Source organism: Centroberyx gerrardi, chromosome 2 (genome assembly GCF_048128805.1).
Source record: "Centroberyx gerrardi isolate f3 chromosome 2, fCenGer3.hap1.cur.20231027, whole genome shotgun sequence".
Classification (NCBI taxonomy): Eukaryota; Metazoa; Chordata; class Actinopteri; order Beryciformes; family Berycidae; genus Centroberyx; species Centroberyx gerrardi.
In genome coordinates, this window is record NC_135998.1 from 23055313 (window position 1) to 23078111 (window position 22799).

The window sequence follows — 22799 nt, forward strand, 5'->3', positions numbered from 1 at the left end:
GAAGACTGCTAGAGAGATTCAGCTGTGCGGCAACACCTAACCCTGGAGGAAAATACAGCTCCGCCCCCTGCTGCTCAGACTAGTGTACACAAAGAGATCTCTAGCTCTGGGCCAAGGTGGCAGGACACAACGTCAAACAGGTCTCAGGGCAACATTAACATTCGAAAACCTCAAAAAATGTGGCTCTATATCGGTATCCTCTGGTGCTTTTACTGTGCGGGGCTTACCGTCGCCGAGCGGCGAGGGGAACACAGGCATCTCGTAGCCGGTGGGCGTCTGAGGGGAACTCTGGGAACTGGTGTCTCTGGAGCTGCAGTTGGAGGCCGAGCTCACTGGAGCCGACGAAACGAAATAGATGTCCGACTGGGGTGGGACACAGAGGGACAGAGAGAGGGAGTGAGATCAGGACAGAGAGACGGCAGATGGGGAGTAATGCCAAAAGGGACAGAGTGGAGGAAAACCCAAGAGAGAAAAACATATTGAGGATATGGGAAGAAAAAGTGTTTGGCTTATGCCATGTGCCTGTTTTAAATGATGTCTGTGTATGAATTATGAGTGTATTATTGCTAGTATGTAGCCATGCTGATTGCCAGCCATATTTCCCACTGGGGAAATTAAGATTGATTGAAATGAGAGAGCTGAGAAAGCTACTTCTATATCGCAGTGGGGCCTTGTTGCGCTTTTCTGAAAGTACTCTTGTTAGAATGAAACGGAATTTGCCATAGGAAGGTGCACAGGTAGAATGCACAGTCAACCAACTTCTCCATTTTGCATCTTAAATCTACAAAGTTGCACGGAGTTGAAGTAATAATGGCATAAGTAGTGCATGGACATAATGTCGGTTACTGTGTTAGCAGTCACTCACAGTGGCTGTCAATCATACTGACCCGCGAGGCAGTCAGCTGTAGCTCTGGGACCACTGCTGTGTACACCAGGTTGCCGTTGACTACCAGCCGGATCTCAATGGAGTCCGTAGTGAAGGCCAGGATATAAGGAAACGCACACACTGAAAAAAACAGCAAGAGCAGACGATAAAATGTATGCATCTCCCTTCTGTGATTCTCTCATCCTGCACAGAAACCAGCAACAACAAGCTGTTATCAAGAGGTTTAGGTTTTGTGTTCTGCTTTCATTACTCTCTGCATAAACAATGACATACACAAACACAGACACACACACACACACACACAAACGTACACACACACACTCACTCACAAACAAGCACATAAGCCCAATGGCTGCCTGTGGCTACCCATGGCGTTACCATGGAGACAGCTAGCTCAGGCCAGGCCAGCAGCATGGGCAGGGTGGGGCCCGTTGTTGCCGTGGTAACCTACCGATAGCATTGGGCATCTGGTTCCAGCTGAAGTGGAAGTCGGAGGTGTTGGACTGGATCATGGGGGTGGAGCCATTGAACGGACACACTTTCTTATAGTAGCAAATGTCTGAGGACAGAGGACATGTTTTACTTTGAAGTTAAATGCTTACACCGTTTTCTTCTGTTTACTGTTGGTCTTTTTGTGTGTGACTTTTATTGTCTTGTTGACTGAGAGCAGCATTTTATTTGAAACTCAATGAAATTTGACAACTATTTGTCCTACTAGCCAGACAGAAAGAGGCACACAAAACCCAGAGTGGATGTTGCCTGCATTTGTAAACTCCAACTCCGACACTTAATATTCTGGTGCAGTCTATGGTTTGATTTCCATTCCAGAAAGGTGCAGTGGCAGAGGAATGACATTAAAGCTCAGATTTAATGTTAGAGACAGGGACCTAAATCAAATAACAACGTTTGAAAGTCAGAGTTAAACAGATACTCACAGTTGTAACACAACAGCAGACCAGCCTCCCCATCTTCATACACATCAATGGCTGCTACAAAGTTTACCTGTAGGCAGAGAGAACTCACTTTAGGGGAATCCTTCAACAAGAACCAAACAACTACGCAAGATCATTTTTAACAGACATTTCATGTCGCATACTCTCTCGGTACTGGGTAACCATCCAGGCAACATTTATTCTTTAACTGATTTAACATTTTTTGAAAAGATTGATTTAATTATATTTCAACCTTTTATTTTTCCTAGTTACTCTTATTAGACAACAATATTTCTTTCAAAGGAGATACGGCCAAAGCGGGAATAAGACAGTTTATTGGAACAGCTGTTCATCCTCCAGCCTGCTCATTCATTTCTCCTCCCTTTCCTCCCCAGGCGGTGGCTGTGAATGAGTGTTGATTCAACCAAGCAGCCTAGTAATCAGAAGGTAAATAAAGCAACCAACTGGGCCAGTTGGAGGTCTCAGGCTCTGCTCAACTTAAAGATATCAAATGAACGCAAAGAGAGGAAAAAAAGAGCACGAGAAAAGGATGGGGTTTGTTGTATATGTGTATGTATGTGCACATGTGCCTCACCCTGTTGGCGTCCACATGATGTAGCCGGTAGGCATCTCCAGTGCTCTCATTGATCAGGTCAAACTGGTGTTTGTATGCCACACAGATCATATTGTCATTCTCCCCCGTTGGCCCGTCCACCAGCGCCATCACCACCGGCGGGTCGCACAGACAGATCTCCTGCCGGACGCATGGTACACAACAATGTCAGTGCACACACACACACACACACAGATTGGTTTTGTTACTCGTATATATGTACAGACATATAGACAGGCAGACAGGGTTGTCTGTATGCCAAGATATAGACAAACCTGTCTGCCTGTCTATGAGATATATGCTAGATAGGTACAGGATATATAAATATATATAGAGAAGAGAGAAAATCAGAGAGACGGAGGGAGAGAGAGAGAGAGAGAGAGAGAGAGAGAGAGAGAGAGAGACAAACACACCTCACATGTTCCTTTGATGAGAAACAGCTGTAACAATGAACTAACATTTCCCTATTCCATCCATTCATTCATCCATCCATCCATCCATCCATCCATCCATCCATCCATCCAGGTAGTATATCCAGTTTGAGATACCCGGATATACTGAAACTCCTCCACTGGCGAGTCTGCTCCCGTGGCGATGGCGCTGAAGCCCTCGAGGCGCGGCTGTTTCCTGGTGATGAGGAGGAGCTTGTTCCTGATGGCTGCCACTATCCTCAGCTCTGAGCCATGGTGGGTGTTTATAGAGTACAAATGACAGCCTGGGACAGAGGGAGACGCAGAGATACGGAGAGGGTTAGAGAGAGAGAGAGAGAGAGAGAGAGCAGTGTATTGGACATATGCTGTACTGTAGGTGAGGCTGGCCCGTTCCTCTGGCACCATCCCACAGATCAATGCATGTGGCTTCAAGCAGGATGAGCTCCACCACAGACAGCTGGCACCACACCAGGGGAGGGTCAAAGGCTGTGTGTGTGTGTGTGTGTCTGTGTGAGAGTGTGTATGCATGTGTATAAATTTGCATACAGCGTGTACCATACCTTTAGTTTTCTCCAGTTTATTCTCCCGGCTGTCACACTTGCTCCTGACGAGCTGCCTCTCCTCCATGCCTCTCTTGAGCGTGCTCAGTCTGAACACATACAGCCGAGCGTCCTTCCCTGGAACCAAAATAAAATTAGCGCTGTTTTGCATCAAGGTTACTCTTAATTTGCTCTCTCTTTATAGTATCCACCCACGGCCAGACAATGGTGTCATACTGCAAGAACATTACCAGAAGGCAGTAGTCAAAAAAAATGTTGCTCTAAGAAGCTTTATCAAAGCCCATACACAGTTGTGACAAATGTTAGCACTGTCATCACATAATCACTGTTATAACCCAGTCAATGCTCTTTGTCTTTGTTTTATGGTCGCTTGAGGTCTGTATGGTTCTTTCTATCTATGTCTGCCTGTATTTTTCTGCCAGGCTGCACTCTGCATGTCTGTCAGCCTCTGGTTCCCTTAAAGCCCTCTCCATTCCCACATCAAAACAGTAGGAAGTTCATTCAATAGGTCAATCCGGTCCTGCAGGACTAATGGACACACACACACACACACTCGCACACTCTCTCTGTTTCTCTCTCTCTCTCTCACACACACACACACACACACACACACACACACACACACACACACACACACACACACACACACACACACACACGACCCCTAGAGGGATCGGTTCTCTATAGGTCAGCTTCCTCAGATCACAATGAAAGATCAATGTGTTCACTGGAGCAATGGAGATGGAGAGGGTAAGTAAATTACGCTCTACAACAGAGAGAGAGAGAGACAGAGAGAGAGAGAGAGAGGGTGAGTGACAGACGACAGAGATCAAATGAGAGAGAGACGGGCATAATAAAAAAAGAAAAGCTGTAAATACTGATTTGAAGAGATGGGTGAGACAGCAACAAACACACTGTGGTGCCAAGGGAAGCGGTCTCTGATATGTGCGCAGTGTGACCAGTGCCTCTTGCCCCTCTTCCTCCTCCTTATCTAGGCCTACCTTTGTCGGCCCTGGTGATAAGGAGGTCCTGAGGCTCGAGAACGTGCATCTGCTTCACCACCATGGTTTTGTCAAACACCTGCACTGGAGGCAGCGTCTGCGTCTCTGAAGCGCAACACAGCGACACATATTACACGCAAAGGGCAGTTCAAATCTGTGACAACTGTTATATAAAGCTGAACTATAACTAAGCATGCAGCGGAGGATTGATTGTGTGGCACTCACCAACGTTGGACGAAGCTGGATCAGGGCCTGAAACGTGGACGACAACATCATCATTATCATGTTAGCTGTTGACCATGGCATTCTGCTGAGCGCAGTATTGACGGCTATAGATGGATGACGTTAGTCGTATTTTAGAGGAGGGAGAGAGGACAGAGGGAAATATTGATGAGGATGACCTCACCATCCAACAGCATGACCCCCGCTGCGTCGGTGGCAACCAGCAGAGACTGACCCCAGGAGTCTGCACACACCATCTCATAGGGGAATGTACTGCAAAACGACTGGGACTCCCATGGCTGCACACACAGACACACACATAATGCAGACACACACAGTGCAATCATTATCCACTTGCTTTGGCACAATATTACCACAGGCTTTAACATAAAAACTCCCTTAGTGAAGAGGAGGAAAGGGTGATAAGTCTGGTGTAATGCCTCACAGACATGATCTCACCTCTTTTCTACACAGGCCTGTGGTGACGAGGCTGGTAGGGGCGTCTCCTCTCACTATGGTCTTCAGCTTCAGAGCCTATAAAGCATGTAGCATCAGTTATAACACAAAGCATAGTCATTTCCGTTTACGTTTAACAGCCTGACTGAAAAAATAGCCAAACCCAGGCTGAATCAGTGGTGAAGGCAGAGACTGCTATTTGTCTGGCCTAGATTGAGTGGGCCAACATGTTACAGTAAAAATACAGCAAAAACACCTAAACATAGTGAAAATGAGTGCATTCATATTTCATCTTTAAAATATAACAGAATGAATGTCCCAAAAAACAAAGGAATAGTCCATTCTCTTTGTCAACAAGCCTGTTAAATGTCAAGTGAATGACTGGAGACTGTGATGGACAACAGCACTAAGGTATGTAAAAATACAGTATATGACAGTATAAATAAATGTATACATTTATATAGGTGTCTACATTGTATATTGCGCATTTGCAATTAGCACTGATATTTGTTTTTGTTGCTGTTCTCTACGTCGGTGTAGATGTGTTTGACCAAAAGATAAAGCTGCGCTCCACAAAAGCATCGACTTGTCGCTAGTCGGTTCTACAACATCCTCGACTTGGCTGGCAACAACGCACACATTTTATTAAACAATGTCTCGACAAGACAGAAAGCAGGAGAGACTTTATCATGGACCCTGCATGGGAGCTGCATGGAGGATAAAACAGTGTGTGTTGACTGTGGATCAAAGGAAAAATAGAAGATGTGCGCGAAAATACATTCCAAGAAGGATTTAGTGGACTGAGCTGGTTGTATATGTATATATATACTGTATTTTAACATTTAGCTAATGTTAAACATACTGGTTAAATTCTGAAGGATGTACTGGAGGATGATACAGAGAGTGCTCAAACAGAAAACATCAGATTAGGTTGAACATCCCAAATCCAAGCTACAAATTAGGCCATTTCCATTCACATATCTACATAAACAGGCAGTCTGGGAACGGCTGAATCAGAACCATGGACAGCGCACCGGCTTGGCAATAATATTTTACAAATCAGCTTATTCGGTGACACAGTGATGCATGAAATAAAACAAAAAAAAACATACAAAGGCTCCAGTGCAGCAATTTTTGCTATCCATAGGAAAACATCCATATAAAAAAAGACCTTATAGAACTTAACCTTAGGTGGGCAGGTGTAAAAATAGCTAGTGTTTAGCCATATCAGGCAGGCATGAAAACATGAAATCATCATGTACATAATATCTTACATAATATCACGGTGAGTATGAACACAGTAGGCCACTTTAAAGACATAGGTAACAAAATTGGCTAACCAATAAATCAACAGGCCTTTCTTTGTGTTCATGCTTTACAGCACAAGGCAGAGACGCCTGGGCTTGGTGTTAAAGTGCTTCACAGAGAGTGACAGAAACAAGGCACAAAACACAAACAGTAATAGGGAACAAAAGGCAACAAAACAAGATTACAAACAAGAGAAACAATAACTTGAAAGCAAGTCTATAAAGGTGTCTTGAGAAGTGATTTAATAGAAGACGCTGACTTTGCTAGTCTAATTTCCTCAGGCAGGCCGTTCCACAGTGGAGGAGCTCTAATGGCGACCGCCTGCTCACCTTTTGTTTCCAGTCTAGACTGAGGAACGGCCAGAAGAGCTCTCTGCCCGAGGATCTCAGGCTGCGCTCCGGCTCATATGGGGTTAAAAAGCCTGAAATGTAGCCAGGCGCCAGACCCAGATGAGCTTTAAAAGTGATCGGTAAAATCTCAAAATCAATTCTGAGCGTGACAGGTAACCAGTTTAGGGAAGCATGGATTGGGGGTAATATGGTCTCCACGTCTGGCACCTGTTGAAATCCTGGCGGCTGCATTCTGCACGAGCTGGAGGCTTTCGACTGAGGCGGAGAGGCAGTTGCAGCAATCTAAACGAGAGAAGATAAAGGCATGCAAGACCTTCTCCAGGTCAGCGGAAGATAAGAACGATTTGATTTTGGATATATATTGCTCAGCTGAAAGAAACAGGACTGCATTACTCTCTTCACCTGCTCGTCAAAGCTTAGGTTGCTGTCAAGATACACGACTACATTTCTGGCCACTGGCTTCACATTTGAAGACAGGCTGCCTCGTTTATTCTGGATTAAGACAGTAGACCTAGTGGGACCGAAGAGAACAATTTCAGATTTATTGTTTATTATTATATGTGTTGCTTATTTCATATTTGTCAGGTGTTGCAAGGCTTTATCCCCTGACGCTGCGTTTCAAAATGTCTCTGCCTTCAATCGAAGCAACCAGTGGGGAGACAAATTCTCCCCAGGGTCTTGGGAAACCATCAGAATACTTTTGAACTGACAGCAGCAGCAATGTTGCTTCGCGCTGTCCTTACAACTGAAATTACTGACATGCCATGGCACTGCCTTGGGCTGCATATAGGCAAAGGAGAAAGGAACAACCTTCTAAGTGTATCAAAAATGTATTTATTCTATAATCTAAGCATCATGTGGCCCGTAAACTGACGAGTTGCCTTGCCAATGGTGACCAATCTCTTTTCTCATCAGCTCTTCTGGCTCCGTCTGTGGCCGTTAGCATTAATATAGAGCCAGGAGACAATAAATTAAAATTGAGGTGAAATAAAAAAAATGTAAATATCCCAAATTAGACCACAATGAGCCTATAATACCTACATTACAATGACAATACTGCAATGTCAAGGGATAATTTCTCTGCTGAATGATTTATTATTTACCACCACTTGAAATTCTGGTATTTTCCATCTGACTAGCATTGCAAAGTGCAAAATTCAAAAATACCCTGATGGTATCCCAAGGCCCTAGGGAGGAATTTTCTACCCACTGATTGCTTCAGATTGACCCAGTTAATGCAGAGAAATTCTGAAACGCAGCGTCAGGGATAAAGCCTTGCAGACTGCTGCTAAACCAAGGGGAAAGGCAGTCACCCAAAAAATAGCCATTGTCTCGCGGCAAATATGAAATCAGTTATTTCCAAAAGTCTTGACAGATCGTCTAGGTTCAGCACCACAGCCAGCGCTCTACACTGAGAACACATAGGGAGGGTGATAATGCAGGGAAAACGTCTGAGGCACAAGCGTCCATAACTTCAGCACCTGACCTGCATCCAAAACAGATGTGATGGTGATCGCGTGGCCCTGCAGTGATTCCTGGACTACGGCACATACATCACTTATGTTGTCATTATTCAATACCGATCTCCCTGGAAGCGGCTGTCCAACTCGGTCAGCTGCCTGTCAGGAATCACAGCCCATCATTAATATTCGCTGCTTTTCCTACACCGGCGGCTCTTCCATTTGATTCATCACTTTGTCAAAATGGCATGAAAATAGTTGAAAAACATCATTGGCGTTGGTAGACAAGGGTAGCAGTGCCAAAGTGTGTATATGTTGCTCACAAACAAGCTGTTTTTCGAGTTCATACATCAAATTCATCTCATTGTATCTCAGCTATCTCATCGTAAATTGCTAGTTCCATCTGGAAATCTACCCTCTGTGATTTGAAAGGTAACTCTGTGACTCCTTGGACTGTGATGAACATGATTTCCATATTTAACACCAAGCCCAGGCGTCTCTGCCTTGTGCTGTAAAGCATGAACACAAAGAAAGGAAGGCCTGCTGATTAATTAATTGGTTAGCCAGTTTTGTTATGCCAAGCCAAGGCCTATGTCTGGAATTAAAGTGGTCTACTGTGTTCACACTCACTGTGATTTCATGCAAGATATTATGTACATCTGGTAGACATGTGGTTCTTGGGTGTTCATATGTATGTTTGAGTGTTTGTGAGTGTGTGTGTGTGTGTGTGTGTGTGTGTGTGTTTGTGACTGCATTACCTGCCCTATTCTGACAAATTCGGCCTGCCGTGCCTCCTCCTTCTTACGTGCCGACTTGGGAGACTCAGGGAGCACGTCGCTGAAGGAGCGTCGGTTTAGCATGTTCTGGGGAGAAAAGGGAACCTACACATGGAACACCAACACGCAAAATGTGGCAGACACACACACACACACACACACACACACACACACACACACAGAGGGGAAAAGAAAGCAGAAAGGGGTCTCAGACACTGACCCTGGCAGGGGGTGAGGACAGCAGCAGTGCAGCATACTGAGAACTAAGCTGTGTTAGGAGCAACTGTGGAAGGAGGGAAAAAATAAGAGAAATATGAACAAAAGAGATGTGAGGAGAGAGAGCCCTCCTGAGAAAGACAGCATTGCAGTAGTATCCAGTCGGTGTGATGCAGTATGCAGAGGCAGACCGGGGCTGCAGTGGAACAGAGCGGAGCACAACAGAGCAGCAGCTACTCTTGCTGCCAGTGGCTGGGGATAGATAGAGGGCTTGGAGAAGACCAGATCACACTGAGCCAAAAAGTTAAATGTCCATCCAAAAATGGACAAGAACAGGCCTCCGTAGATTAGATCAGACTAGAGTAAGGCTAGACCGGTGGTCGGCAGGCTGGACTGAGCAGGTTTAGCCGGGGTTAGACCAGGGTAGAGACTGTTGTACCTTGTGCAGGTCAGGCATGAGGTCTTGGTAGAGCGAGCGGATCAGCATGTCAAGGGTTCGCTGGCGCTTCTGGGCAAACGTTGGGGTCTCCAGTGTGGCTTTCTCTCCATTGATTACTGCAGGAGACCAAGAAAGATACGGTTAGAAAGAACAGATGGTTGTGACTGTTATAGCTGCATTCCAACGCTTGTTTTCTGTGCTTACGTTTGACTAACAAAAAGTCCCTGAATTCATGGTGGTCAGTAAATACAGGTGGAGACGGGAGAGGGGGTCCAAACAGCGGAACGCTCTCCTCTGAGAATATCTTCAACCTGGGACAGAGAGCAGAAATATAACATGTAACAGTGTGCCGACACAACCAAACAGACTTATTTTAGGGGTGTTTGTTCAAAAAGGTAAACTTGAGCGAAGAATTCCACGTTGTGGGAAGACAGCAACTCCCAAGAATGGACTGCAACACATTTCTTATTTAAGCTTGTTATGGTCTTAAGTCTTAATAAAGTGAGCATTATGTATTAAAGAAGAAACTTACACTTACACTGAATGTGTGGTAGACATACATATCAAGTCAAGTCAAACTTATTTATAAAGCACATTTTTAAAACAACTGGACTGGATCAAAGTGCAGCTCATAGCCAATAAATACATAAAAAACACACTAAACACAGAACATAAATATGGCAGTGCCAGAAAGAACACAAGACACACACGCATAACCAGACACATCAAGAGGGCTTAAAAGCTAGAGAATGAAAGTGTTTTGAGCCGGGACTTGAAAGAGTCAACAGGCAGATCTGATCGAGAGGGGAAGGCTGAATCAAAACACAGCGAAGGCACAGTCCCACTTTGGTTTCGACCATGAGTGACTAACAGCCAGGAGCCCCATGATGGGAGACCTGAGAGGCCTGGAGGCAGCACACACTCCATCAACACATACTGTACCATCACATTAAACAAAGCCACTCACCTGTAACTGTCATTCTGGCTATTATACCTAACTAATGCAAAAATATCTGGGAGTGAAGTAAAGGAAACAGCATAACAATACATCAGACACGAACAGAGACTTTCAAAGTTAAATAATACAATCCACATGGTTTCAAGGTTATAGGACACAGTATTAGTATTCAGCGCTGTTTTCTGCTCATTAGCCAAAGTTGCTCCGAACATGGCCCATGTCACTAATTACCACTCCGACAGTCACTCTCCATGTGAAGGATACGGGTGAAGTGGGATCGGATCATGGAAGGTTTGAAGGACGGAGAGGCGTCGTCCCCTTCCTGGAATACTATGGTAACAATGTCGTTTCCAATGTGTCTCTTCCTCTCCACCTGGCAGGGAGGACAGAGCAGAGAGACAGACGGTGAGGGGCGATGCCGCCCGATAACCAGCTGCCTAACAAGCACACTGTATCTGACCAGAGACAACATTCATTATGCTACAAGAGGCTGTGCCCTTCTACACCATTTGGCAACCAGTTCTGGATCAGGTAGAGAAGATGGACGCCTCAGTCTGTGTATTTTGTTTTGTGTGTGTATTTAAATTGTTTATTATGTATACTTACCATTGAACCATTACCATTGTTTTGATATGCTATATTGAAAGTATTGTAAATGGTGCAATGAGTTAGGGGTACTGTTGGCTAATTGGATGGAATTTTGTTAAAATATATTATAAATTGTATGATGTGTTTTGTATCACCTATAAGGCGAATAAAAAGACAAAAAAAAAAAAAAAAAAGTACGCTGTGATTCATTTTTGGCTCCGCTTTTAAAGTTGATCAGTACTGTGCATCACACTGTAGATGAGATTGTACTGAGGTACAAAGTAGTGCTGCAATGATGGGGGCACAAGTATGTCCAAAACACAAATCTAAACACAAGAGTAATTCAGTTACTTTTTGGATATTTTCAGGTGTGTGTGTGTGTGTATGTGTGTATGCAGTGGCGGCGCGTGGGCGGGGCAGACAGGGCAATTGCCCAGGGCGCCACGCCACTAGGGGCGCCAAATTTGTCCACACTTGTCTTAATTTGATTGTTACTAGGGTGACACTGGGTGACACAGCATAAATACATTTATCGCGATCTACAAAGAAAGAAAAAACAGAAATGAACCTACTATGCTTTAGGAACATTGTACTCCTTGTTTTACTGAGACTGAGTTACAGCAACAGGTTGAGTTCTACTCCCAGTCTATCTCCCGACCTGCTCCCGATGAGTAGCTTTGAGTAGCTTTAAGTCTCTGTCAGTAAAGTAATAATAAATATTACACTACGTGAGTTGATTTAAGTGACGTGAGACACAACTGGGGAGGATTTACTAAATTGTTTTGAATGTAGCGTAATGTACTAACCAATCAAGGGCGATGTGTGTGTGCGTCGGGTAGGCCTACGTTGTGCTTCGGGTGAAGGTAAGATGCCTTTGCAGTTTATTTTCATGACTTTTTGTTGGGCTGTGCTTTTTACATATTTACTGTGTTGTTTTTCTTGGTTGTAGGTTGCGTATTTAGCAATTGGCAATGTGTGATGATGGTTAACGGGACATGCACGTTGCACATTTGGCATTGCGTAATGGTGAGAGGGACACGTACTTTTTGGCATTTGGCATTGCGTAATGGTGACAGCATATGGCAATTTGGCAACAAAATACATGTCAGGAACGAAGTAAAGTGCAAATTTTCATAGTAGATGATCCTATTTTTCTATTTTGCATGGTAACGTTGTGTGTGTGTGTTTGAGAGAGAGAGAGAGAGAGAGAGAGAGAGAGAGAGAGAGAGAGAGAGAGAGAGAGAGAGAGAGAGAGAGAACTGATTGATGCTGTGGGTCATTGTGTGGCAATAACAATGGGCATCATATTTTTATTAGTTGTTGAGTTTGTATAACACCCCCCACCCCCCACCCCCCCCCCCCCCCCGCCAAATACCATTGAGTTGGCAACCCTATGTGAAATAGCTGATAAAACATGAGAACGTGTGGATGGGCGGCATTTATAGTTTTGCCCAGGGCGCCTGATTGGCACGTGCCGGCACTGTATGTATGTGTGTGTGTGTATGGGCGGCGTGTCATTCCAGCAGTCAAGAAGCAGACCGTTTCCTTTTCCGTTTCAAATACTCTATTAGGGGATCAACCAAAAAATTTCATTCAATTTGGGATCCTATAATATCCTACTTTAAAAGATTAAAAACCCTCCCCCCAAACTGACTGTCGCACACCTTTCTCTATTACCTTCTTTTAACCCCCCCCCCTTTATAAAAATGGCCACCTTTGTCAGGGTAAGTGTTGTGAGGATTATGGTCTGGTCTCATGGCGTGAGCACAGAATCATGATGTAATCAAGCAGTACGCAATCCAGAACTTTGTCTTATTATTGTAATTTTTGTTCTTGTTGTTTTATTTTATTTTTATTTCTTTGTTGTTTTTGTTTTGGTTTCTCTCCTCCCGCATACCCAACTCCATTCAATTTTGTGTAATTGAGCGTATTTATTTTTATCTAACAGTTCTATTGAAACTCATTATGTCACCATATTGTTATGCTCGTAGTTACTTTAATTCGAATTTTTTATACATGTAGTTTGGGTTATGGGTGGGAAACCTGATGTGAGGGGAGGGAAGGAAAAAAAAAAAAAAAAAAAATGAGAGACGAAACATCTGTAACTACATCTGTCCATTGTCATGCTGGTCCCTAATAAAAATAATTATAAAAAAAAAAGAAAAAAGAAGCAGACCGTTTCCTGTTTCAATGCTCTTGGTGTAGCCCCCGTCCCCATAAGCCATGGGCAATAATTTCATCACTTTAATCTGAGCACTTCAGAGATCAAAGTGCACCACACTACAACTCCCTCCTGCTCTCTCATCTGCTTCTTCCTTCACTTCTATTTCGCTATTTCCCCTCAGCCAGCCTCCCTCCCCCTGTTATTCACAACTTTCTTCCCACAGCACCAATTAAGCTGAACTGAGTTTTATGGTGCAGAAAGACACTATGCCCAAGTGTTAAATACAATTATACTCTCTGATATGAATGGAGCTCTTGCCATTACGGTGGATGGGAGTCAAGCACAGAGCTACAGTCACACACAGCGGCCTGCGAAAGGCTTATGAGCAAAGGATGCTTGTTTTCATTGCCGACCGGCAAAATGTATTTATTTTCTTTAAGAACAAATCCAATTATGTGTCAAATCCGGTGACCGACGGCCCTTTTAAATCACACTCACTAATACTGGCATTCCGGAATGGATTTCTACAGTAAAGCAATAAACTCTCTCAATCTTTTCTTCTCCTTTTCTCTCAACAAAGTGACCACAAAGTGCCACTACACTGGCTTCCTATCTGTGAACAGTTAAGTCAGTGGAGTCTTTTTGTTCACACTATTTGGATAGTGCAATGTTGACACTCAACTTTCTATCAGGTGACTATAATGTGTCACTAAAACATCTAATGAGTTTCAAGTGATACTCATAATTGTGTGAATACTAGTCGATACATATTTAATGTCTGAGTTTGGCTTAATTTAAGGATTAGGGTTAGGGTTGGGCTAAGGTCAGGGTTAGGGTTACATAGTCTCTGAAGATGCATCAAATAGGCAGGTGACACTTTGTTGAACATCTACTTTTTGTCACCTGATAGTTGAATAGCAACATTGGACTATCCAAATTGCATTTAAAATTGCTGCCATTTCTCTGCCACCATTGTGCATCTTATAGTACAGCCAGAGAAATCCAACTTGCCCAGAGGTTTGTAGTCTGATCAAAAGACGGGACCCAGACAGGGAGAGGAGGTTGTGAGAGGCAAGGATGAGAGAGGCGTGAACTATGGAGAAAAATATTTATATCTAGCCTTGCTAGTCTGACCCACTGTAAGGCTACAGACTGGGTGGTGTCAAGACAACAAAGTTCTTTCCCCTTCACTTCCACGCTCTTTTTTTCTCTCTTGTACCTTTCCTGTCTTTTTCAGGTGCATGTAGCACTGAGCAAGAGGGACATATTTCTCATTGAGTGATGAGGAATCCAGCAGAAATGCATATTAATTCACACACACACACACACACACACACACACCTGCTGTTTGTTCTCCTTAGAGTAGGGTAACATGGTCGACACGTGGAACATAAGCTCATGGCCCTGATACACTGTGTAGATGGACTGCATTCCTGTAGTGTCATCTGCAGAGAAAGAGGGGGAGAAAGAGGAAGAGAGACGTTGAGAGAACCATCTCCAAGGTGAAGGTGATGAACTAAAATAATGTAGTTTAGCAGATGTGAGGTCTCCTACTCTTGGTGTCCAGCCCTCCGCGGTAGCCTGCCCATCCCTGCAGTGTAATGGAATCACCCAGCAGATTGAGAAACTTGTCGAAGCTCTCACTACCCGTTTCTAAAACAAACACATAAGAATTTTGCTTAGCTGCTATTATCTACTGTAGCGCATATTGTTATTAAGATTCAATGTTGAAATAGAACGGGGACTGAGAAATTTACCATTGCTGAACATCTCATCGTCTGTGAGTTGTCCGTCTTTGGCATACAGGACACCAAATTTGAAGTTGACAGAACCCTACAAAATTATAGACGGGTAAAACTAAATCAAATCATCAAATCATTACAATCCATGCATATAAAACATATTTCTGTTGATGTATAATGTTGCTGTGGTAGGAAAAAATATAACCCTCTTGCAAGATTACACTGCACATTATCATTTGCAAATAATAATATCAAACTTCTGCAAAATGCAGAATGTGAAATGAGGCACAAAGATGTAACAGGGTGCAGGTGAGGTTGACACCCGATAGGGTTTATTATTGAGAGACAAACCTAGACAATAATTACCCAACATTAATGACAGGATTTACAGCATGCATTTACTATGCAATTCCAAAACAGTAGTGAGTTAATGAATAAAAATGGAATAATGATGGAAAGTACACCAGTATTATTCAAGGATCTTTTTACGCAAGATAATGTAGAAGTTTTAAGTTTCTTTTTGAACTGTGTCAGCGATATAGAGACTTTTACCAGATCAATACAAGAATTAAATAGGTGGGCTCCCCTGATCTTTTATGAATATTTCTAGTATGACATGTTGGTAAGTGAAGGTGACTTGACTTTCTGGTTGAAGGGTGATTTTGTGAAAATACTTTCGTAAATCATAATTGTAGTTCCTGACTCTAAAAAACAATTCCCAGATCTTTACAAACATCAACCAATCAATAAACTGAACTGTACACAGTAGCCACCAGGAAAGTGATATCATGTGAAGTTGAAATCCCATACCTCCTGTTCCTCCAACACCAGCAGATCCTGAGGGAAGAGGACACACAACAGTTACCAGTCTCAATGACCAACCTTCCCATGGTAAGACGACAGAGTGGATTTCGGCTGCTATTTACTGCACCGCCTGCAGATACACAGTCTGGGTGGTGCTGATCTGACCTGGCATGAAACAGGCGGGTGCTAAATTTCATAGCGAACGGGCTGCTGCTATAGCGTCACTCTCACCTTCTGAATCTCCGGGTTGAGGATCTCCCGGGGGCCTTTCTCAAACCTGTCCAGGTTCATTGCACTGGGAGTAAGGAAAGGAGAAGGGAGAGGAAGGGAAGGAGAGGAGGAGGAGGTAGCGGTGAAGAAGGAGAGAGAGAGAGAGAGAGAGAGAGAGGGGGGAGGGGAGGGGATTAGTAACAGTGTAGGAGAAGAGAGAGGATAGATGGAGGAGAGATAGCCCAAAGGGTTACACAGAGAATGAAGGAGACTTGATACAGGGGATTTCTCATAGTGCACGTGACATTTGTACTCCTTCAGAATTTGTACACTGACACCTTTCAACCTCAGGAATTTATATTCTGCAAGGATCATTATCTATTTCAAGCATCATGCTGCTGGAATGCTATTGGATACAGAATACTGAAGGTATACACTCTCTGGCCACTTTATTAGGTACACCTGCTCGTAAGCGCAAATAACCTGCTCTTCCAAACAGCGCATTGTGTGGCTGCAACTCAATATGTACAGCATGCAGACACGGTGAAGGGGTTTAGTTTTTTGTTGAACCAAACATTAGAAAGGGTGAGATGCGTGATCTAAGCGACTTTGACCGTGGCGGTTCCAGCATCTCAGAAACAGCTGCCCTCCTGGCATTTTCACACACTACAGTCTCTAAGAGTTTACAGAGAATGGTGCGATAAACAAAAAAACATCCAGTGAGCGGCAGTACTGTGGCCAAAACATACCTTGTTAAAGAGAGAGGTCAGAGGAGAATGGTCAGACTTGTTTAAGCTAACAGAAATGCCACAAACGCTCCAATAACAGTCTTTACAACAGTGGTGTGCAGAAGGGCATCTCACAACACACAGGTGGCCAGTGAGTGTATATGTGTGGAGTGACTTGTCTCTTTGCAATGTATGTGAGGTCTTGTTGTCTGTGTGCAATATGTGTCAGCATGCACTGTGTTACCACAACCAACACGGTGAATTCCTGTACATTCATTGTAAATAGCGAACAAAGATACATGGCCATGATGCAGCCAGTCTGTGTGAGTGTGAAGTGCATCTGCATGTTGCTGCCGGTAATAGTTCTCACCTTAGGATGGACTTGACTGATAGTGTTTTGGTGGGGCTGTAGGGGAGGCTGATCTTCAGCGTGCCCTGCGGGAACAAGAGTGACACACACAGGCATTAAAAACTCTTAACACAGCGGGTTTCAATCTTTTTTTTCTTTGGGGATTCACTTTTTCAAAACAATTTTTTTCGTGACTCAAAATTGATTTCCTGAGCTACTGGAGGGGATAATCAAGCAAAATGTATCCAGTTTTTTTTGAACTACTTCTCCACGAGCCCGTAGTACTTTATAGCATTATATTCTGCCGAGTTTCTCCCTGCTTCTTCAGAGTGAGAATGGGGAAGCCTTTTAAATTTTCCTGCGACTCACTTTGGAGAGGCCCTGAATAGAAATCTTTCAAAGAATATCCTTGAATTTTGTACCAAAAAGGGAACTTAACAGAAAGGATTACCCAAAAGTAATACACAGTTCGCACTCCATTTTTCAATCAGTCATAGAATGATTACGGAGGACCGAGCCAAATTAAACCGAACCAGTTCAAACCAAACAAAGTTGTCCTGTTCAATGACGATGTCCTGTACCAGTAAGACAGAGATAAAACAAATCAATGTGATCAGGCAGAGGAGGTGCACCCTAATCAGGTTTCAGATGAGGCTCGAGGCCAAAATTAGACCCGAAGTAGCTGGGTCTTTGAGATGAGTCACCGCACTACAAACACACATATACATGCATGCTCACACACACACACACACACACACACACACACACACACACACACACGGTTGTGACTCATCAGAAGTAGTGTAGCATTGTTCCATGTTGTGTTTTCCCCTATCGGGATCACAGAAAGACAAGCAATGGCAGCAGCAAATCTGTGTCTCCAGTAGAGAAGCGTAGAGGTTCAGGCTAAACCTGTGGCACGATGTAACAAACGTGTTGGTACCTTCCCCCCCGTCTGGATCCCACGGGGTCCAGAGATCATGAACTCACCGTCTTTCTCCAGAGGATGGCTCGGTACTGAGGGACCCGCTGGTTGTTCTGGTCTGACAGGACCACCGACAGGTAGAAGGGGTTCTTCTCTGCGTCTGTACCCACATAGTTCTGATGGACTGAGGGACACAAAGAAAAAATACACGTAAACAAATACATACATGCACACTGGATATTCAGCACCGGTTGATGCCACAATCAAATGGACGTTAGACTTTCACTTATTTCAGACAGAGATTGTCCACATAGTCATGACACTGATTTATATTTATGTTTTCTCTCTATGACTTGATTATGATTATATTCTCTCCCTATTTCTTGAAGGAAATATCAGTCGCAGCTCCCACTGAAACGTTTAGGTATTCAACACTCTTCCTTTCATTCCTTTTCTGTCTTAAGACTCTCTATTTTGTCTTTCTACTCTTACTTTTGTGATTTTTCTTTTCCTTTCTTTCATTACCCCCCCACCCCCCACCCCCTCAGTTCTCCCTGTGTGTGACATGAACAAAGATCTCCTCAACGGCACAGTCACACATTCATGTCTCTGCCTCTGCGGTTGACGGGGCAACTTCTCCAGAGACAACGCTGAACAGACCTCCAAACCCAATTAAACGCAGGAGCTCTGCTCTCTCTCGTCTCCCCGTGACGCCGTCCCTTTCTTTATCTGCATCTTCCGCTTCCGTTTCCTTTATTCCCCAATTTCTCGTTCTTTCCCCATACCTTCCACTGTCCAGCTCTCCTTATTCTCCATTAGGGGGCTGCTGTTATGTATTGATTAGCCAGATAGCTCAAGCTTGTCACTATCTGAAGAGAACGCACATTTTGAACATCCACAATCAATGATTATCTTTAAGACCCTAATGCAAGGGAACAGGGAAAATGACAAACACTTACAGTTTTATTGTTATTCTTCACCTAATTAAGGTACAACTTACTGTACTACTGAAACTGAATGCTTCAACAGACAGGAAATGCTCGAGTTAGAATCAATGGCCTTGAGTCAATAATCTTTTATGTTGTACCTTGCGGCCAGCTTCGGCCAGGCTGTGAGACACAGATGGCTCAGCTGCGGTCTGGACAGGCTGAGCATTGTTCCAGAGACAGAAATCTGTGCTTCGAACTCGCCAGGCCATAGTATGATTAGACCCTCAACACTTTTCTCCCTCCATCCCTCCCTCCCTCTGACTTTTGCCGTCTAACCTTTATTCACAACTATCTCGCTCCTTCTCTTCCCTCAGCCTTTCCCTCAGGTATTCCTCCTGATTTGAATCAGGTAACCGAACCCGGGCGATGATCTTTTGTTGCGCGACTCGCTGCACAGCCGAGACTGTGAGTGTGAGAAGTTAATGAGGGCGAGGAAACGCTGAGGGTCAGAAAGGCGAAGGAGACAGGTGACCGGTTCTAATGCATTTTTAACAGCCTGTGAGGCCGCTCATGTGAATGGCTCCTGCCGGCCTGCAGAGTGCTGTGCTATGCTCATTTCATAAGCCAGCAGTCAGATCTTAATTGTGTTATCTCTTGGAGGCAAGCCTTTGCTCTGTCTGGCAGGCTGTGTGTCCTCCGCTGGCTTCCTCCCTGGGCTGTGGATGGGATTAGCAGTGTGGTTGAGACTCTCAGTGGGGATATGGCTGGATGCTAACAAGTTTTGGCCTTGAATGAAGAGCGGTACAGCATGAGGACAAGGCTGACTTCATAAGATAAGTCATGTGGAGCAGGAAAGAATTTTTTTTTTTTATTGCTGCAATGTCTCAGAACCAGCATATAGACTCTCCCTCACCCCTTCCCACATTTCTCTACCTCACACTTGCTGTGCATGAGTGTGTGTGTGTGTGTGTGTGTGTGTGTGTGTGTGCGTGTGTTGCTTTTGAACAGAGAGCAGCAGAGCAGCACTGACCTTTTCCCAGGAAGTATTTAAAGAACCATCTGGTGTGGTACTCCGGATTCTCCAGATGGACATCGGTTCTCCTCCAGGTTCCTGGGGTGTAGTCCGTAGTCTGAGAGTCACAAAAAAAACACACACACACACACACAAGCACGCACACGCACGCACACACACATCCCACCTTGTCATCATAATAGTCACAGCTTGAGTCACTGCAATCTTCTCCGTGGAAAACTGTTACGCAATGCAGCTGTCCAATACAGCGTACAATATGGAGCATAACATCAGATACAGCCACAGCACAGACATATCGAGTTAGAGTTGGGTTCTTTTCCTTGTCCTCATTTTTTTATCATGGTGTACCATGAAGGCCAGTAAAGACGGTCAATTAAAAGCTGGCAGTCTGAACTTTTGGGAGAGGGTATTTATCTTTGAAATCCTAAATCATACCTAAATTTGTCTTATGTCTCAAGACATTAGACAAAAGCAATGGAGCTAGGACATCCAAGAGGCTGTGATGTACTTCAATGAATAAGAGATGGGCCCACAATGAACAGACTAATGGTTATGCACTGTAGCTGTACTGTTGGAAACTGACATAAAAAGCATCTATGATGAATGAGGAACTCTGGGAACAATTGAAAGCATCACAAAGACAAAAGTGCTTTATTCATGCTCTCGCTCTCCCGTTAAACTTCAAACCACCTTTATTGTCAAAAGAGAACTGTCAAACAAAAGATTTTACATTAATGGAAAGGCAATTCCAACAATATCAGACAATCCTGTTAAAGGTTAGAAAGATAGTATGATGGAAACCTTACAAAGAGCAGATTTAGAAGTTGAGACAGGATGCGATAAAAAGGTTAGGATGCACAGAGAGGTCAATGTTACCAGGCAAGTGTATGAGAAGGTACAGAAGACAATGGTTAGCTTGTATGTTAGTTAACAGATAGGAGTCCCAAACTGTGTTAGTGTAGCACTGTATGGGAAAGGGGTCCTGGATTTACCCTAATTTAGCCAGTGCTAAAGGTTGAAAGGCTGGAGTTGACACTAAGACAAAACCATAAAAAGTTTCTCAATCTAAGCTGGAACAATGGATGAAGATAGTAAGTGTATAGAGGAAGAGGCTTAGTTAGAAAGAACTTTGTAATATGGAGGCATCTAGGATAACATTACTGGAGTAACATAATGATGTGCAGAATGGGGAAGCCTTTTAAATTTTCCTGCGACTCACTTTGGAGAGGCCCTGAATAGAAATCTTTCAAAGAATATCCTTGAATTTTGTACCAAAAAGGGAACTTAACAGAAAGGATTACCCAAAAGTAATACACAGTTCGCACTCCATTTTTCAATCAGTCATAGAATGATTACGGAGGACCGAGCCAAATTAAACTGAACCAGTTCAAACCAAACGAAGTTGTCCTGTTCAATGAAGATGTCCTGTACCAGTAAGACTGTGACAAACAGAGATAAAACTGTTGTGATGTACTTCAGTGAATAAGAGATGGGCCCACAATGAACAGACTAATGGTTATGCACTGTAGCTGTACTGTTGTAAACTGAAAAGAACTTTGTAATATGGAGGCATCTAGGATAACATTACTGGAGTAACATAATGATGTGCTGCCATCACCCAAAAACCTCAACCAGTAGCTAAGTGAAGACCGCACGTCTTCTCAGTTCAGAAACAGTGATGCTAAGGCACATCCTGTCAATCTTTCAAAGGACAACACACTTGGTGACATATCCATGTGTTGAAGACCCTTGCAGCAGTTGTCCATGGACAGAAATTCATTCTTTACCCATTAGAAGAGAGAACCAAAAATCTGGGATGCCACTTTGAGCCTTCTGGGGGTGTTGTGGTCCTAATTCAACAACACATCTGTGATGGGAGTGGCCCACTGGATAAACGCGATGGAATACCAGCTCTCATCCACCCTGCTTTCAACTAACATCCAAGATACATGAGTATTTCTTCAGTAAAATAGTACAAGGGATAGATACACCAGATCTTGTTGGTAAAGCTCTGGTGAATCCTGAGGGACCAGCAGGTTTGATATATAGTTTGTGTCTCAGTGTGTGTGTGTGTCTGTGTGTGTGTGTGTTTCTACTCTCCAGTTGTAGTGAGGACATCTTTGGTGAACTATGGTCATTTTGGTCGGTCCTCACTTCTTCAAGGGGCTGGTTTAGGGACGTGTGTGGGCATGTGTATACAAATAAATAAATAAATAAATAAATGTGTGCTATACATACCTCATCTGACGAGCCATTCTCCACCCTGAAGCGCCCTGCTCTCTGGATGGCCCCATCTGCATCACTGGAGATCAGCTGAGAGAGAGAGAGAGAGAGAGAGAGAGAGAGAGAGAGCGAGAGAGATGTACAAAATTAGAAGCCTGACAAACTATGAGTAATGTCAGACAGTAGAAGTAAGCGGATCATAAATACATTAGTGTTGGCCATCATCGCAGATAAAAGAGGAACCATGGCAGACGCTTCACCTCCATGTGACAGCAGTAGCATGAGTCCAACTACAAATGTGTCCGTTCTGAACATTGTGCAGTGGCAACGATCTTCCCTTTTGCACAGTTCCCACCTCTCTACAGTTCTTCTTTATTCGCCGTTAATTCCCCATGTCGTTACAATCACTTCTCCAACCCCGTTTGCTGTAAAAAAAAACACCTCTGTTTTTTTATTTTTTTATTTTTTTTCCCATCCAGTTTCCTCTCTACTTATC

At 43.8% G+C, this 22799-nt stretch overlaps 2 protein-coding genes across 4 annotated transcripts in view; one reads left to right on the forward strand and one right to left on the reverse strand.

Annotated features, from left to right (window-relative positions):
- Positions 1-22799, forward strand: part of st6galnac6 (ST6 (alpha-N-acetyl-neuraminyl-2,3-beta-galactosyl-1,3)-N-acetylgalactosaminide alpha-2,6-sialyltransferase 6) — a 216061-nt gene that overhangs the window by 76766 nt on the left and 116496 nt on the right. The window lies entirely within an intron of this gene.
- Positions 1-22799, reverse strand: part of garnl3 (GTPase activating Rap/RanGAP domain like 3) — a 58413-nt gene that overhangs the window by 5536 nt on the left and 30078 nt on the right. For 2 of the 3 annotated variants that reach the window (XM_071911976.2, XM_071911977.2), the window contains exons 3-27: positions 22319-22393; positions 20078-20177; positions 18184-18302; positions 17215-17279; positions 16138-16201; positions 15913-15939; positions 15118-15193; positions 14915-15013; positions 14702-14805; positions 10873-10981; positions 10618-10663; positions 9855-9961; positions 9651-9766; positions 8978-9100; positions 5105-5179; positions 4830-4944; positions 4649-4675; positions 4424-4528; positions 3423-3539; positions 2980-3146; positions 2414-2572; positions 1822-1888; positions 1338-1445; positions 888-1006; positions 228-363 (exon numbers count right to left, since the gene is read on the reverse strand). In XM_071911976.2, coding sequence (XP_071768077.1) covers positions 228-363; positions 888-1006; positions 1338-1445; positions 1822-1888; positions 2414-2572; positions 2980-3146; positions 3423-3539; positions 4424-4528; positions 4649-4675; positions 4830-4944; positions 5105-5179; positions 8978-9100; positions 9651-9766; positions 9855-9961; positions 10618-10663; positions 10873-10981; positions 14702-14805; positions 14915-15013; positions 15118-15193; positions 15913-15939; positions 16138-16201; positions 17215-17279; positions 18184-18302; positions 20078-20177; positions 22319-22393 — 2425 coding nt within the window. The remainder of the gene's footprint in view (positions 1-227; positions 364-887; positions 1007-1337; positions 1446-1821; positions 1889-2413; positions 2573-2979; positions 3147-3422; positions 3540-4423; positions 4529-4648; positions 4676-4829; positions 4945-5104; positions 5180-8977; positions 9101-9650; positions 9767-9854; positions 9962-10617; positions 10664-10872; positions 10982-14701; positions 14806-14914; positions 15014-15117; positions 15194-15912; positions 15940-16137; positions 16202-17214; positions 17280-18183; positions 18303-20077; positions 20178-22318; positions 22394-22799) is intronic. The other variant, XM_071911978.2, reaches the window with a different exon arrangement.